The sequence below is a fragment of the Bos javanicus genome, chromosome 20 (assembly GCF_032452875.1).
Source record: "Bos javanicus breed banteng chromosome 20, ARS-OSU_banteng_1.0, whole genome shotgun sequence".
In the NCBI taxonomy this organism is placed as follows: Eukaryota; Metazoa; Chordata; class Mammalia; order Artiodactyla; family Bovidae; genus Bos; species Bos javanicus.
Genome location: NC_083887.1, coordinates 70,783,821 through 70,799,524, shown reverse-complemented (window position 1 = coordinate 70,799,524; position 15,704 = coordinate 70,783,821). Strand labels below are relative to the sequence as shown.

The window sequence follows — 15,704 nt, the reverse complement described above, 5'->3', positions numbered from 1 at the left end:
TCTCTAAAATACACGCTCCTGATGTCAATGTGGCGGATGTCTCAGTGTGTACTTCAGCCTGTGTCCCTGGGGCCCGCTCTGCCTTTGGTCTGGTAATCTCTGCCTTCCGGCGGGTGGATCGTGCGCCTTTAATGGGATTCCTGGCGTGCAGGGTGGAGCTGCAGGCATCGACCTGTCCCATTTGCTCTCACTGCTCTTCGGTTGTCCTGTTTAGTCCTGCACCGAGCATGTCTCCCCACTTGGCTGATTTACTTCGGAGGTCGCTTGTCTGTAACCCATCGCGGTTCACCTGCAGTCGCATCGGATCTTCACCCCCAGTGTAAGTACCTCCCTGCCTGGCTCTGTGGAACCTCACAAAACACCATCATTATTTTAGCCGTAAGTGGTTTATTTTAGATAACCTAAATGACAAGTGAGTCAAGACGCACCCACGTGGCTGCTGCCTCTGGGGCTTCCCCTCCTTCGCCCACATCAGATTGCTCCCGCTGCCCTCGCCCCTGCTGGAAGGCCTCCCTGTGAGGCTTCTCAAAGAGCAGATTTGCTGCGAGGAGTTCCTCCTGCTTCTGCTGTCTGTAAAGCCCGTCATGTTACAGTATATTCTGATACACTTTCAGGGGTGAAGCCTTCTAAGTCAGCAGCTTCTCTCCTGTAACCGGGTGGCGCGTGCTGGCAGCTGGCTCCTGGGTGTGGTTCTCTGTCTGGCCTCGAGGACTTGCAGGAAGGACGCACAGATCTGATCCTGAGAGCGGCTTCGACGCCAGCCCACAGCTGGCCCCAGGTTCTGGCCACGGAGGGGCCCTGGATGCATGCCTGGAGACACCGCTGGAGGCCACAGCCCACCAGTGCAGACATCAGCAAAGAGAGATGTCCCCTGAGCCAGGCTCAGGGGCCGAGGTGCTGACATGCTCACGTGCCCACACCGTGCCAACAGGCTCCAAGAATGAACCTCAGGGAATATGACTGACCGTGTCACCCACCAGCTCTCACCCTCATCTGCCCTGTCCGCAAAGACACCTCCCCGCCCTGCTCCTCCCTCTGCGAGCCCTAGGGTGTTTCTCTAACAAAACTCGTCTACTGACCCCCAGGACACTGCGATGACTCAGCTTCAAAACGAGATGCAGACACGTGAGACTACTTGTGGTCCGAGCTTCCTGAAATCTTCTCCTGTTTACACACACCCACACACACACACACACACCCCATCGTGCATTCGCTTCTGGGAATGGGATAAACGCCACTATCTGAAACCTACGTCATGTCAGCCCAAGAAGAGTGTACAGCCAGAGAAATTTATTTTAAAATAGAAACATACGTACATTAAGCTGTAAAATAGTCAAATTTAAATGAAAAGGAAAAAAGCCGTTTGATCCCAGAGTCTACACGGAATGGATTCAAGGAGGCATGTGAAATCCCCGTGAGGAGCACCCACAGACCCCGGGAGACGGAATCCAGGGTGGGGACCCCACAGGAGCGGCCCAGCACCCACGGGCACCAGACGCTCCCGGACCCGGCGACCAGGACGGACGTCCGTGCGGGCGGCGTCATCAGCGCTGTCGGCACCGCGGACACGACGTGGAGGCACCCGAGGCCGTGAGGTGGACGCACCCGAGGCCGTGAGGGACACTCGGGGGTTTGGCAACGTAGAGGCTGTGATGTGGGAGGCCCACCTGGGCCGCCACCCTCTGCAGCGGCGCCCTGAGCGCCTCAGTCTGTGTGGGGCTTCCGCTGGGGGGTGTCCTCGTAGGACTCCCCAAACTCGTTCACTCTACTCTTATCCACGGGATAAAGCCTGCAACGAGACCACGTGTGAGTCAGGCTGGCTGGCACGCAAGCGCGAACACGCATGTCCTGGGTGAATGAGAGCCAGGACTCGGATAGTCAGTCCCCGTGGGAGAGACCGGCGCGGGTTTGCCTTGTGCCCTCTCGACGTTCTTAGAACGGTCAGGCCAGACCTCTGCTCCTGAGGCCGCCGCTGACAGCTGCACCCATGCCGAGGTGGGGGCCAGAGCCTGGGTGCATGCATGCAGAGCAGGGCCGTGGCCCGCCTCACGCTCTGCTGAGCAGGGGAGCGATGTGCTCGCGGGGCGGTCAGACAGCAGTGCTCCTGCGCGGGGCGCCAGGCCCCGAGGCCCCACCTGCCAGCGCCTCCCCTGCAGGAGCAGGCCGGGGCCACACTCACCACCGCTGGTACAGGTACACGAGGAACACCACGTCATCCCGGAAGCAGGCCAGCCGGTGCGAGGTGGGCATGGTGATGATGAAGGCGAACACGTCGTCGATGAAGGTGTTAAAGGCCTGCAGGCGGGCGGGGCCGTGAGACCAGAGCCCCCCGGGCACGCGGTCACCCGTGGGCACCCACCACCCAGTGACCTGAGCGCCACCACAACGGGGAGCAGCAGGGGTCCTGGGCCCAGGGTGACCCTGGCACAGACCCCACGGCCGGGCGTCCCGCCAGCCCTCCGCAAACAGGATGGAGAAGCACCGCTCAGGAGTGGTGGTGGGATCACGGAGCCGTCTGCATAGAATCCCCGTGCAGATCCAAAGCAGAAGGCAGCTCTGACCATCCCCACGCCCGACCTGGCACGCTCTAGTTCACGGTCACTGGAGGGTCACGCGGCACCAGCCTCTGCACGTGGCCGGGCCACGACATGCCCAAAGAGCCCGTGGCCAGCTTGGGCCTGGGACCACTGGAGCCGCTGTCTGGTGGGCAGGAACCCAGCACCCGACGCCAGCCAGCGGGTCAAGAGCATCCGCCTGCTGTAGGACGTGTGGTGCCAGGAAGCAGCGGGGCTGTCCCTCGGGAGACCGTCTGTGGGGCTGGGGCAGGGACCCCGGGCTTCCAGGGCCACTGCAGGGCTCTGTGCTTGAAGAAGAACCCCCAGCCTGGACCCCACTGCCCCTGCACAGAAGCACGGCTGACACGACCCGGCCACGAGGAACAGTGCCCAAGGGCCCCGTGCAGGCGACACACTGACCTTGTAGGTGAAGGCCTTCCAGGGCAGGTGGGCCACTGACTTCATCTGGGGACAAGGAGACGGGGTGTGTCAGGGCTGGGCGGCCCAGGGGCGCGGGGCCCACGGGTCAGGGGGCGCGCCTCTTACCTTGTAGTTCACGAAGAGCTGGGGCAGCATAAACAGGAAGCCGAATGCGTAGACCCCTGGGGAGACACAGGTGTGGAGGCACGGGCCGGGATGCTGCCCCTGCCACCGGGCATCGGAGCTACCGACTCCGGACGCCTGGGAGCTCTGCCTGCCGTTACCCACCGCCTCCTGCCCGGGGCCGAGACGGGCCCCTCCCACGCCCGGTGAACGCGCCGAGCTGGGCCCAGCGGCCGGCAAGCAGCAGCTCACCGTCTGGACAAGCCGAGCGCCGAGCTGCCCCGGACACGGGGCGGGGGCTGCGGTGCCGCACCGACTACCCACGAGAACATGGTGCCACAGCTGACCCCAGAGGCCCAGCAAGGGGGACGCGGGGAGCGGCAGGCAGGGCCGGACAGGGCACCTCTCGCCGCACTAGGCCAGGCGGCAGGTGGACGGTGTGACCCGCTACAAACGCTGCTGCCGGGATGGGAGACTCACCGTTGACAAAGCTGTTGATCAACCAGGAATACCAGCTGGAAGGCAAGGGCAGTGACGGGGGTGCCGCTCGGCCTGTCGTGACCGAGGCCCCCCTGGCCCCTCCAGTGCTGGGGCCGCAGCAGGGGCTGCTCTTGGCGGGCTAGCCCGGGCCACCTGCATGGACGGTGGGCTCCTTAGAGCCCCCACCGAGGGGACAGCAGAGACCCGGCACCTGGAGCCCCCACCGAGGGGACGGCAGAGACTGGGCACTGACACACTTCCCCTGACGACCTCCAGTGGGACAGAACCACGCAGCCTGGGGGCGGCCCTGAGCCTGGCCCGCACACCGGTGCCGCTGGGGGTCGCCCGTGCTGGGAGGATGGGGCCACGACAGTGCAGAGGCCCCTGCCCCTCTGGACGCGGGCTGTGTGGCCAGCAGTGAGCCTGCTCCCACGAGTGCTCCCCAGCCTGCTGGGACCAGATGGCCGCGAGGGGCCAGCAACGGGCAGCCAGGACCCCGGCTGAGGGCGAAGCTGCGCTGGACCCGCGGCCGTCAGCAGGGCGCTCTCACCTCTTGTACTTGATGTTGAGCAGTGAGTAGATGGCACCCCCGATGCAGAGAGGGTAGAGCAGGTAAGACAGGTACTTCATGGCCTGGGGGACAGAAGGTGCCCAGTCAGGGCCCGTCCTCCGAGCCGCCTAGACCCACAGACCAGAGGGCACAGTGGCAGGACGTCCAGGGCAGCAAAGCTGGGCTGCGTGGAGGATACAAGCTGGCAAGCATCTGCCCACAGGACATCCGCCACGAACGCGTGATGGATCCACGCCGGCCCTGACACACAGCCAGACTCAGCGTGACTCGGGGCAGGCGGGGGACCAGACGTCCAGCAAAGGACTCTGAAGAAAGGCGTCCTCGATTCCCATCTGGGCTTTACCAAAACCCGATGAAGACTGGGATGCGGCCGACGCCCGTGAAACCAGAACACAAAATCCCTGCATGAGGAACGTGTGAACCAACCCGAGAACCGCGCGGGAGGGGGCGCCCCACGGCGCGGAGCAGGCCCGGCTCACAGCCCCACGGGCGCCCACGGGCCCGGCTCACAGCCCCACGGGCGCCCACGAGCAGGAAGACGCCTCCCAACAGGACAGCACGTGGAGCAGGCACCCACAGGACTGGGACCCGGGAGCCCCCAGCGCCCCCTCCTGGGTCAGAAGACCAGCAGGCAGCTTCCCAGGGTTGCGGTTAAGGCGGGCGGGTCCCACACCCAGGATGGGCCTCCTCCCGGGCAGCCACAGCCCGGCCCGTGCCTGCGGGTGAGCACGCTGCGCCGCCGCTCACCTGGGCGTCGTACTCCTCTGTCCTCCGCTCAGACTCACTGTAAGTGCCAAACTGCAAAGGAGTCCACACAAGCACGTCACCCCAGGGGCCAGGTTGGCGCCCGGGCTCAGCCTGGCTGCGGGCTGAGCGGGAGGAACCCCCGGCCAGGCACGGCAGCCCTGAGCGCACCGCCCGGGACGCGAGGCCGTGGCAGGCCCGTCAACCCAGACGTCATGCGGCACGGCCGCTTCCTGCCCCCGTCCTGCTAGGCTTTCAGTAAACGCCCTGCTCCTCCTCAGCCAGGGCAGACACGTGGGGTGACGCGGACCACGAGCTGCACCACACCGCCGTGTGACCCGCCCTTGACCTGCACGCCTGCACCCTCAGTCCCAGGGGTCTGCACGTGAGGCCCGCCACACGAAGCGGAGCAGCCGCCCGGCCGTCACCTCCCACTGCCGCCCCAGGAAGCTCGACACCGGAGAGCCCCTCAGGGTGTGGTCAGGGCAGGACCCCACCCTGCGGGAGGCTGCACTTGAGATGGGATAACCAGCGTCCCGCCTGGTCGTGGGGTGGGGGGTTGCTGCTCCTACGGCTGGGGACGGGGGATCCCAGGGGAATCAGAGCCCAGGGGGCTTGAGGGCAGAGCTGCAGAGGGGTGAGCTGCCCCGCCCACACCAAGACACCCCTGCGTGTCCCCGCGGGCCTACAGGTGACCATGAGACGGTCACCCGCCCTCAGGACTGTACGTGGTGGGGTGCAGCCAAGGGACGCATGCAGCGGCTGGCCTGTCCCACAGGTGGGCTGCGACGGGACGAAGTGACAGGTCCCCGAGAGGACATGGGGGGGCGTCCCCTACCTGAAATGTGGGCCACAGGCCTCTCCAGATGACGGTCATCTTCAAGGCCTTTTTCACTTTCCACAGCTGAGAAAGGAAAACCCACACCTGAGGTTCCAGGACCCAGAAGAAGCCACGGCCTGCTGCTTGGACGGTGACCGATCAGGACACGGGCCACTCATGCCCCGCTGCACCCCAGCTCAGCCTGACCACTCGGCGGGCCCCTGACCAACGCCCGTCTCCAGCACAGACCCAACCTGTCCGCCCTTGGGGACCACCAATCCCCACCTAGTTCACCTGTGCCTGGCCACCCCCACCACCTCCAGACTTGCCCTGGCACCTTCTTCCAGCCCCCCAGGCAGCACAGAGTCCCGTGTCCTGCCACGGCTGGGTGTCTCCAGGTGGTCGTCCCCCTGAGGTGGGGCCAGCACAACAGTGAAGTTGGTGTCCACCTGACTTGTGGCTGCGGGAGGGCCCAGACAGCACTTCCCAAGGGGTGCCCACAGGCAAAGGCCTGAACAAAGCCACTCTGAGGGTCCTGGTGAGGGTGGTGCCGGAGGCCCAAGGGGCCCTGGACTCCAGAGAGAGGGCATCCTGGCCCATCATTCCCACATCGCCCATTACCCATCCTGCTCCACACAGCATCAGTTCAGCGACAGCCACGGGGTCCACCCACCGAGCTACCACATCTCGCGGGCGGACAGGACGAGGAAGCGTCCAGGTGGAGACACATGGGGCTGTGTGGAGCTCCACTGGAGGAGCCAGGCAGCGGCGCCCTTGCCCTAGCCAGGCCGGCCAGTCCCCAGGCAGACGCCAGTCCCGACCCACGATGAGCACCCGGGCCCCACGACCTCTGAGGCAACACGCAAATCAACGCCCAGGTGGGCCACTCACCTCGATGGCGGCTCCAATGCCCGCGGGCACCAGCACCAGGAGGCTCGTCTGCTCATCCAGCAGGAACAGGAAGATGACCACGGTGCTGAAGCAGCGCCAGAGCACTGGGGATGGGCGGGCGGGGCTGAGTGCAAGGTGGGGCCAGCCAGCTGCACCCCACGCACACCCACACAGGTGCACACACGTGCACACAGGCACTCAGCCCCGGGGCACCAGCACCTTCAAGCGCGTCTCCCCTCTGCCCACTGAAAGGGAGCTGTGGAGCCATGAAAGGCTGGGACCCAACAGAAAGCCACGTCAGCCAGGACGTGTGTGAGCCACACGCACTGACACGACGCACGGACGGGATGCGGGGGACACGGTTCCTGATGGGGACCCTGCGCCGGAGCTGGGCCTGTCTTCCCAGCGGAGACTCAGGAGCCACCACGGCTGTGGGAATGTCCCCTGCAGGGCAATGCCTGCCAGGAACGCGGGCCCCAGGCCCCACAAACGCTGCTCACGCCACAACAGCAGAGGCCAGCGGAGGGCCTCAGAGGCGTCCTCCCCTTCGAGAAAGTCAGAAGCGAGGACAGAAGACCCCGAGACCTGGGACCTGGACGCAGGGGCCACCCAAGCACCCCAGGCCCCGCCCTCAGAGTGACTCCACGGGAGCTGAAGAGCCACCTCCTGCTGGGAAGCCAGCCCGGCGGCCCGCGGGAGCACGAGCCCATGCAGACGAGTGCCGAGAACCGGCCCCCGAGCCCCTGCCCCAGGTGTACGGGGTGCTCCCCACGGCCAGGAGGCTGCCCTCACCCTCCCAGGCTGCTCCCACGGGGACCTGAAAGCCCGTCCCAAGCAAGAGCCGCGTGGGTCCCGGGCGAAGACCCCTGTGGGCGTCAAAGTGAGCTCATCACCCGCCCACGTGGCCCAGCGGGAGGACACGAGCGAGTCCCGAGCCACTACCTGCTTTGGTGGACATGCCGATCATGCTCTTCTTCTTCTTCCAGAAGCTGATGTCGTTTTTAAACGCCAGGAAATCAAAAAGTAGCTGGAAGAGGACAGGACAGCGATGAGCCCCCATGCTGTGTGGGCGAGCACGGGCTCGACTGGAGACACTGCCCACTCAGGGAGGCCTCAGCCCCAGCGCGGCCCTGCCAAGTTCTAGCTTCTCTGGTGGCCGGTCCCTGGCCTGTGGACCCACTGTTACGGCCGGGAGCCGGGCCTCACCCCCGCCCTCTGCCCTGAGCACAGCTCCATGCAGGCTTTTCTGGCAGTCGCCAGCCACTGCGTCTAACGGGGACCCTCCCGGCAGGACCTGACCGTAACTCTTGGAATCACCGTGCCAGACCTCACACAAGGCAACACCTATTTTGCTAACCTCATTGATTTTGATTTGTTTTCAAAACGGCTCCAAACAGACGAAACCTAGCCCTTCAGCTAGTTAAGCCTGAGTGTAGACCCCTCTCCTGCGGGGCGGGGAGAGAGGAGGCTGCACTGGAAAACCAGGAGCACTCACGTGAAATGCAGCCACGAAGAAGGTCAGCGCCAAGAAATACAAGTTGGTGTCGACAAAGATCCCCTTTACTTCGTCAGCATCTTTTTCTGAGAATCCTGAAGGGGACCGAGGACCCAAGTGAGGGGCGACATGGACCCATGCTACAGAGCCCCGAGGGGTCACCTCGTCTGCAAAGGAGCTCCTCGGACCCCACAGGGCCCAAGGGGGACAGCCTCACGGGCGGACGGGCGCCGAGTGCCGGGCTCCCCTGACTCCCCGCTCCCGGGGCACGCCCGGCAGCCTCACCGAACTGTTGCAGTGAGTACACGGCGTCCTGCATGTGGATCCAGAAGCGCAGCCGCCCCAGCGAGATCTTGTCGTAGGACACGGTGAGCGGCAGCTCAGTGCTGGAGCGGTTGATGACCTGCGGGGGAGCGGTGGCGGTCCGGCCCTGCGCCAGGCTGGGACCCTGTGGGCCCGGCACCACACCGTCCTCTGGGGACCTGCAGGCACCTCCTCCAGGAAGTCCTCATTCCTCAAGCTCCTCTCCATCACCCGAACCCTACGTGTCTCTTGTGACCACAGCCCCAGCGCCGGCGCCTCCTGGGCAGGCACGGGGACCCACGTTGGCAGCTGAGTCGAGCAGAGGCCCACGGGAGTCTGAGCCCCTGCCCGGGGACCAGATGCCAAGGCTGCCCTGAGAAGAACACGGCGGGGCAGCCACACTCACGGGGGCGGCGGGAGCTGCAGGGAGGGGTGGCCCCTCAATAGGGCCCTCGAGGACACTTGGAATTGACGTGTGACTGTGTGTGGAGGGGAGGTGTCCCATGACACCCGACCCTGTGGCCCCCATAGCTGAGCTCTGCCCAGAGACGCTAAACAGCAGGCCTCCATGGAGAGGGCACCTCCCTGACCCTAAGTGAGGCCCTGCAGGTCGGAGACATGGTGACACAGCGGTTTGGGTGCTGCGAGGTGCCCAGCACGGTGCCTGCAGCGGTAAGCAACCTCAGGCGTCAGCTGTTAGTGCTGCTGCCAGCCCAGCCCACCCCGGGGGAGCAGGTGACCGGGCGCCAGCCTGGAAGAGGCAGGCTCTGCTTCAGATGCCTCCCCACCAGAATCCCGGGCCCCCGTGGAGCCATGGCCACAGCCACTTGAGGGATAAGCAGCCCTCCCAGGGCTCCGTGCTCATCACGGGTGGGACCCGCTGCCCGCAGTATGCAGGCTATGCTGGGGTCGGCGGCAGCAGCCAACTCACCATGAGGTCCTTGACACGGTTGCTCAGCTGGTCAATGAACAGGATGGGCAGGTACTGCACCGTCTTCCCCAGCTGGATCCTGGGGGCAGAGCCGTCTCCAGGTCACTGGGGGGCTCCCGCACCCAGGAGGACGGAAACCCCAAGATGCTGGGTCTACCTCACAGACCGCTCCCCCAACCGTGACCCCAGCGCTTCTGGGTGCCAGCAGGCCCAGGACGCGCATTCCCATGGGGAGCGGAGGGGCCCGTGCGCCACGTTCCCCCCTCACAGCTGCCACTGGAAAACGCAGTGAGGCTGGGCACTGGGCGTTCAGCGGGACGCCATTCAGGACACAGAACGAGGGGCTGTGCGTGCGCCCACACGAGTGTCCGGGGTGCGGCGAGACGTGAGAGCCACAGGCTTGGGAGGGGGCGGGCAGGGGCCTCGCGCCCCGCGGCCCTCACACTCCCAACTACGAACGCACCCAGCATTAAAAAATGAGAACTTGACAGAAGGCAGAGTGTCGTGAGCGCGCCAGAGGGGCCGCTGAGAAGTGTGGGAGGCGACAATTCTCATCCGCGTTTCCGGGAGCTACGTGTCGACCTGGGACTGGGCCAGAGTCGGGGTTAGGGCGGGGTGCCCTAAGCCGGCTTCAACGGTTATGCTCCTGATGGCGAGTGACGGAGAGAGAGTGACCCAACGACCAGCATTTAAGCTGAGGGAGTGGCGTGTGAGGTCGCAGGACACAGACAGGGGATTGGCTCGAGGGTGCAGGGTGACTCGGCCCAACCAGGTTCCCCACTGTCCCTCTGAGACAAACACCCGCTGTTCCCTTCTTCCCTCCTGGTCGTGGTGGCAGCTGTGATCAGCGAGACCTCCAGGAGGCAGGATGGCCGGGGCACTCCAGGCAGCCCCCGGCTCCCTACTACAGAGGTCTCAGGGGTGCAGGTGCAGCCCATCTGCTCCTGGACTGTGGCTGGCCACGATCCCGGGGGCTCCCCCACCCACCGGATCCACCCTCTGCTGTCCGCTCAGGGAGTGCACGAGTGGTGCTCAAGCTGGGCGCGGGACCTGCAGCGGGCCTGCCCCGGGGCCTCAGCGGCACCTACATCTTCATGTAGCGCTGCACGTCCGCAGGCAAGGAGGCCCCGTCAAAGACGAAGTTGTCCACCATCACGTTTAGGGTCAGCCTGGGCCTCCAGTGAGAAACGGGCTCATCCAGGGCACTCGTCGGCCTCTTCTCGGCCTCGATCTGCTGCTGAACATGAGCGCTGACTCAGCAAGGAGAGGCCGGGAGGGGCAGGCCCAGCGGGTCTTGGGGGCGGGGTGCGGAACCCTTACCTGGGAGAGAGTGCAGCCCCGAGCCGGCCCGAGAGGGACCCCGGCGGCCCTCGCCCAGACCCTCACTCCCCACAGCCTGCTCATGGCAGAAGCCGAAGGCCTGCTGTTCCAGAGCTCGTGATCCTGGGTCTCACGGACTCCTGCCCCGGGAAGGCCGAGCCCTGAACAGTCACAGGAAGCGGGGGCAGTCTGGAGGTAAGAGCCCTGCAGCCTGCAAGGAGCCTGAACTGAAACGCTTCTAAAGCAGCTCTGCCCAGCCTTCTGGAAGGGGTCTGTCCGCGCCTGGGCAACAAGCCTAAATCCACTAAATTCAGAACAAACCCTTCCTGACGGGAAGACCGTAACGTTGGACCTGAGCAGCCCCATGAACAGACAGCGACGCTCTATTTATCTCCGCCCTCCAGCTCCAGTTCAGCTCTAGCGGTGACACCAGAGCCGTCTTCCCAGAAGCAGCAACAGCTGACGCTGACTCAGCACCCGCACGATCCAGAGCCGCCCTCCACCCTCCGCAGGCCCCCGGGAAGACCCTGAGGCAGTGCTGTGCGGTCTGCACGGGACGGGAACCCGGGGCCTTTCCAAGGACACAGAGAAGACGACGTGGACACCTCCCGGAGAGCTGCCGCCCCTGGCCGTGAAGGGCTCTCCTTCCAGGGCACACGGCCCCGAACACCAGGCTACCTCTGTTCCATCCTCCCCTGCGGTCACGGCCAAGAGTGTGCCCACCAGCCTTCCCTGAACGTGTGGTTTTCTAGGCGTACGAGCCACACTTTGTACTCCTGCCTTTCTCCTAATTTAGGTCACATCCTTAGAATCAACGCCCCAGCGCTGCCTTGTCCTGCCCCAGCACAGCGTCACCAGCTCCAAGTCTGACTGTAGCTGAGATGGGCCACCCCGCACCAACTCTCTGCCCTGCACACACGCTCCCAGGGCTCAGAGGCCCGGTGACCTGAGAAGGAATCCAGGTGAAGAAAGTCACCGAACACTCAGACTGCGCACCACTAACTCAACACAGATAACGGCACGTGCAGACGCGTGTGGACCCCAGGGGCCAGCAGGCTGCCTCCCGCTGGCCCGCTCACCTGTGCCGCGGGTCCCCCGGCGAGCAGGCTGACCTCCTCCGGCCTGGGGACCATGTAGGTGGTTAGCGGGCTCACCAGGTGCACCTGCTTCGCGTCATTCCAGGGCAGGACGCCGGCGTGGTGGAGGAAGACGTAGGCGTACAGCGTGCCATTGTTCCTCGTTTTCTTGGGGACAGAGACGTTGACTGTCCTGAAACCACATAACCAACGACAACGCCGTGAGCGTTTTGTTCTGGGGAAGTGGAGACCACGCGAGCACGTCCACAGAAAATGCCGTTTTGAACCCAAACCGATTACTGTCGGCTGAGAAGTACTAAGAGTGAAACCCACCTGCCTAGATGTCACTGGAGTCCCAAACGTACATTTACGCAACGCACTCTGAAGGCACGGGCGGCTGCTGCGAAGCCAGCATCCCCTCCGCTAAGGTCGCAGGCCAGCCCCAGGCACGCGTGACCCACCCGTCCCCACAGCAGCTCTCCCACAGGACTCGGGCTCTGCCGAGTCACACACCCCAGTACTCCTCTTGACGCCTCCCAGACAACAAAGACGGAAGAGGAGGACTCGTGATGAGCACATCGCTTTTAAAATTACGTTTCTTGAAACTTAAAAACCTAGAATCATCAGTTACATGCAGCTTTAAAGAGCCGCACTACATACTTCCATATTTACACTGCTTGCTCTTTTCTGTAAAGCTACACTTCACTTAATTTTGATTTTCTGCTAAATTCTTCCGTCCATTCTTCTCTTTTCCCTTCTAGATAACAGAACTGAATCACTTCTGTTGGGAAAACACAAGTTTTGGTGGGAAAACACAAGTTTTGCTGTCGGAACTGCGTAAGCTCTGTTCAGCAGGTCGTCTGCACCCATCCCCACCCCTCCGGAAACTCCCCAGGGCCGAGCTGCATCCTACAACTGTTAGAAGCTGGGTGAGCTACTTCCTAAGTGACAAAGCTGGTCCTTTCAACTGAAACGAAGTTTGCTGCCTACGTTTCACACGTTTGCAGCTGAAACACTTCACCGTGCACGAGAGGGTCGGTAACGCCACTTCTCTGCGGTGCACTTCTCTCACACTCTCTCTCTCTCTCTCACACACACACACTAACTCTTCAACAATCTCAATGGCCACGGGGCTTGCCTTTCACCTTGCCCACATCCGTACCTTTCAAATTTGGACTCCACGTCAAAGTCCTCCACGTTCAAGACCAGATCCACGTTGTTCTCAGAGCCCAGGTTAGACCGCGTGGTGGTATACACACTGAGCTGGAAAAAGGACCGTCAAGAAAATCAAGCCTGCGAGGGCCCTGGCAGAAAGCGCAGGGCGCTGACAGAGGAAGACTTGAGCGGCCGCTGCAGGGAAGGTGCCTGCCGTTCCTCAGGGGACAGGACTCGGCGGTGACACGATGGCTGTGAGGGCCAGGCCTGCCACAGAGGAACACCTGCTGGAGCCTGAGGCTGGCCGCTGGACGGGGCGGGGCACAGGGGCCAGCTGCGGGCCGAGGGTCGTCGGGGCTCGGGGCGGGGAGGCGGCCTCACCTGGGTCAGAGTCTGGCGCCCGGCTCGGCCCGCCCGGCCCGAGGGTGGAGGTCGGGCGGGGGGCAGGCGCTCACCTGCAGCTTGGGCCTCTGAGCCAGGTAGGGCTGGATGCAGCGGCCGTGGCCGGAGCACGGGCGGGTGTAGACGATGCCGTACATGACCCAGCAGGTGTGCACCACGTACACCACGAACACGCCCACGACCAGGCTGGTGAAGGAGCTCCGGCCGCTCCACATGGCGCCGCCGCCGGGCCCGGCCGGGCCGCCTCGCAGACGCGGGCACTCCGCCCGCCCGGCGCCCTGCCGGACGCTCCGGCCGCCACCGCTCACGCGAGAGCCGCCGCCCGCCGCCGCCACCGCCGAGGAACGAACGCACCGCGCGCCGCGCCCAGCCGGCTGCCCCGCATGCTCGCCGCCGCCGCTGCCGCCGCCGCCGACCTGTCGCCGCGGGATTCGCCGCCGCGCCGCTTCCGGGCCCCGCACCGTCCGCCGGAAGTGGGCGCGCCGCGTGGCCCCCTGGGAAGGGTAGTTCCACCGGCCTCGCGCACGCGCCTGCGTCGGGGGCGCGGTGTGACGTCACCCACCGCGCCGTCCTCCCGGCGTGCCCCGCGGTTCCGGCGGGTCGAGGGCTGTCTCGCAGAGGGGAGGCTGCGGGGCTGGGGGCCGGGCTGCGCGCCGCCTCCTCCCGAGGAGCGGGCGAGACACCTGGCCCAGGGCTGGCGCCGAGTGGCGTGGAGCCGCGAGAGAGCGCGCGGTCCCTCAGCCTGAGTCTGGGGTTGGGTGGACGACGTGAGAGGCGGAGGCGGAAAAAAATAGGCGCGCGAAAGGCAGCGACCGTTTCGTGTTTCTTTTCGCTGTCTTTAGACATGAGCCCCCAGATGGGCGTCGTGTGAAGAACGCGGCCTTTCCAGAGAGGCGGGGGCCCCCGTCAGAACCAACAACAAACAGTCTACAATCAGAAACGGGTTTGGTTTGAGCCAAACTGAGAACCAGGCCGGAGGCCCACTTCCCAGGTTTCTCTGAGAAACCGCTCCGGAGAAGCGTGGTTTCAGCACAGTTTTACATCTTGTCAAAGCAAAGAACGTTAAACAAGTCAGGGATACATTTCTTTAAGGTTTAAACAAACAAAAACAGGCTAGCACGCAGACGGCGTCAACCTGGCCTTGCATCTGGGAAGGGAGTCTTACCACAGAAGGTCCCCATCCGGGTCCCAGGAGCAGCGGCTTTTAATCTTTACTTTTAACACGGGCGTTCCTTCTGGTCAGTGTGTCCCTCTCTAATAATTAAAGCAAGTGTACAATGTATGTTTGATAGACCACAAATAGGGCATTTTATTTAGTTAGGATCAAATTCAAGTGAATTGATGTATAAGCCAGAGTGACCTCTTTTATCTCAATATGTGAGCATTGAAGAAATTTTAAAAAATCATTCTCCACTGCGTCCTGGGAGCCGCCGTCGCCAAGGGCTGAACCTGATCCTCAAGAGCTCCCATTAGAACCCACCGCCTGCCGGAGGGACAGTCTAGCTGGGGCTCCAGGGAGGGAGGGAACTTGTCTGGTGTCCAGGCTTGATGGTGCTCACGTTTTCCTGTTGAGAGCTGCCCTGATGGCCTCTGGAAGGGCATGTGTTCTTGCTGTTTCCATCTGAGAGCCTGTGGAGTCAGGACCCTTGGTTCGCTGGAGCTGCCCATGCCCAGTTCCCTGTGACAGCGTACCATCTGCGTTCCTGTTCACATCTACTCTCTCTCTTTTCCTTCTGTCTCAGACGATCAAAAACGTTGCTAACCATTTACAGAAGTCGTTCGGTTCAATTCAGTTCAGTTGCTCAGTCGTGTCCGACTCTCCGACCCCATGAATCGCAGCACGACAGGCCTCCCTGTCCATCACCAACTCCCAGAGTTCACTCAAACTCATGTCCATTCAGTCGGTGATGCCATCCAGCCATCTCATCTTCTGTCGTCCCCTTCTCCTCCTAACCCCAATCCCTCCCAGCATGAGAGTCTTTTCCAATGAGTCAACTCTTCACATGAGGTGGACAAAGAATTGGAGTTTCAGCCTCAGCAGATCCCCTTTAGGATGGACTGGTTGGATCTCCTTGCAGTCCAAGGGACTCTCAAGAGTCTTCTCCAACACCACAGTTCAAAAGCATCAATTCTTCAGTGCTCAGCTTTCTTCACAGTCCAAATCTCACATCCATACATGACCACTGGAAAAACCATAGCCTTGACTAGATGGACCTTTGTTGGCAAAGTAATGTCTCTGCTTTTGAATATGCTATCTAGGTTGGTCATAACTTTCCTTCCAAGGAGTAAGCGTCCTTTAATTTCATGGCTGCAGTCACCATCTGCAGTGATTTTGGAGCCCCCCAAAACAAAGTCTGACACTGTTTCCAAATTTTGGAGCCCCCCAAAATAAAGTCTGTCACTATTTCCACTGTTTCC

At 63.1% G+C, this 15,704-nt stretch overlaps 1 protein-coding gene across 3 annotated transcripts; it reads right to left on the bottom strand.

The window, feature by feature from the left end:
• Positions 1-1,275: 1,275 nt before the first annotated feature.
• CLPTM1L (CLPTM1 like) lies at positions 1,276-13,698 on the bottom strand. Of its 3 annotated transcripts, none has more exons than XM_061393916.1 (17): positions 13,340-13,698; positions 12,892-12,992; positions 11,733-11,922; positions 10,422-10,570; positions 9,334-9,412; positions 8,385-8,502; positions 8,100-8,194; positions 7,547-7,631; positions 6,605-6,708; positions 5,732-5,797; positions 4,897-4,947; positions 4,129-4,211; positions 3,579-3,613; positions 3,102-3,157; positions 2,976-3,020; positions 2,180-2,295; positions 1,276-1,789 (listed from the first exon to the last, which is right to left on the bottom strand). In XM_061393916.1, exons 1-17 carry the CDS (start codon positions 13,499-13,501, stop codon positions 1,705-1,707), a joined length of 1,620 nt encoding a protein of 539 aa, XP_061249900.1. In that variant the 5' UTR covers positions 13,502-13,698; the 3' UTR covers positions 1,276-1,704. The 3 variants fall into 3 exon arrangements, with proteins under 3 accessions (XP_061249900.1, XP_061249901.1, XP_061249902.1); XM_061393917.1 differs by having other exon boundaries at positions 10,422-10,567; positions 13,340-13,696; XM_061393918.1 differs by lacking the exons at positions 11,733-11,922; positions 12,892-12,992; positions 13,340-13,698 and adding an exon at positions 10,654-11,704.
• Positions 13,699-15,704: the final 2,006 nt, after the last annotated feature.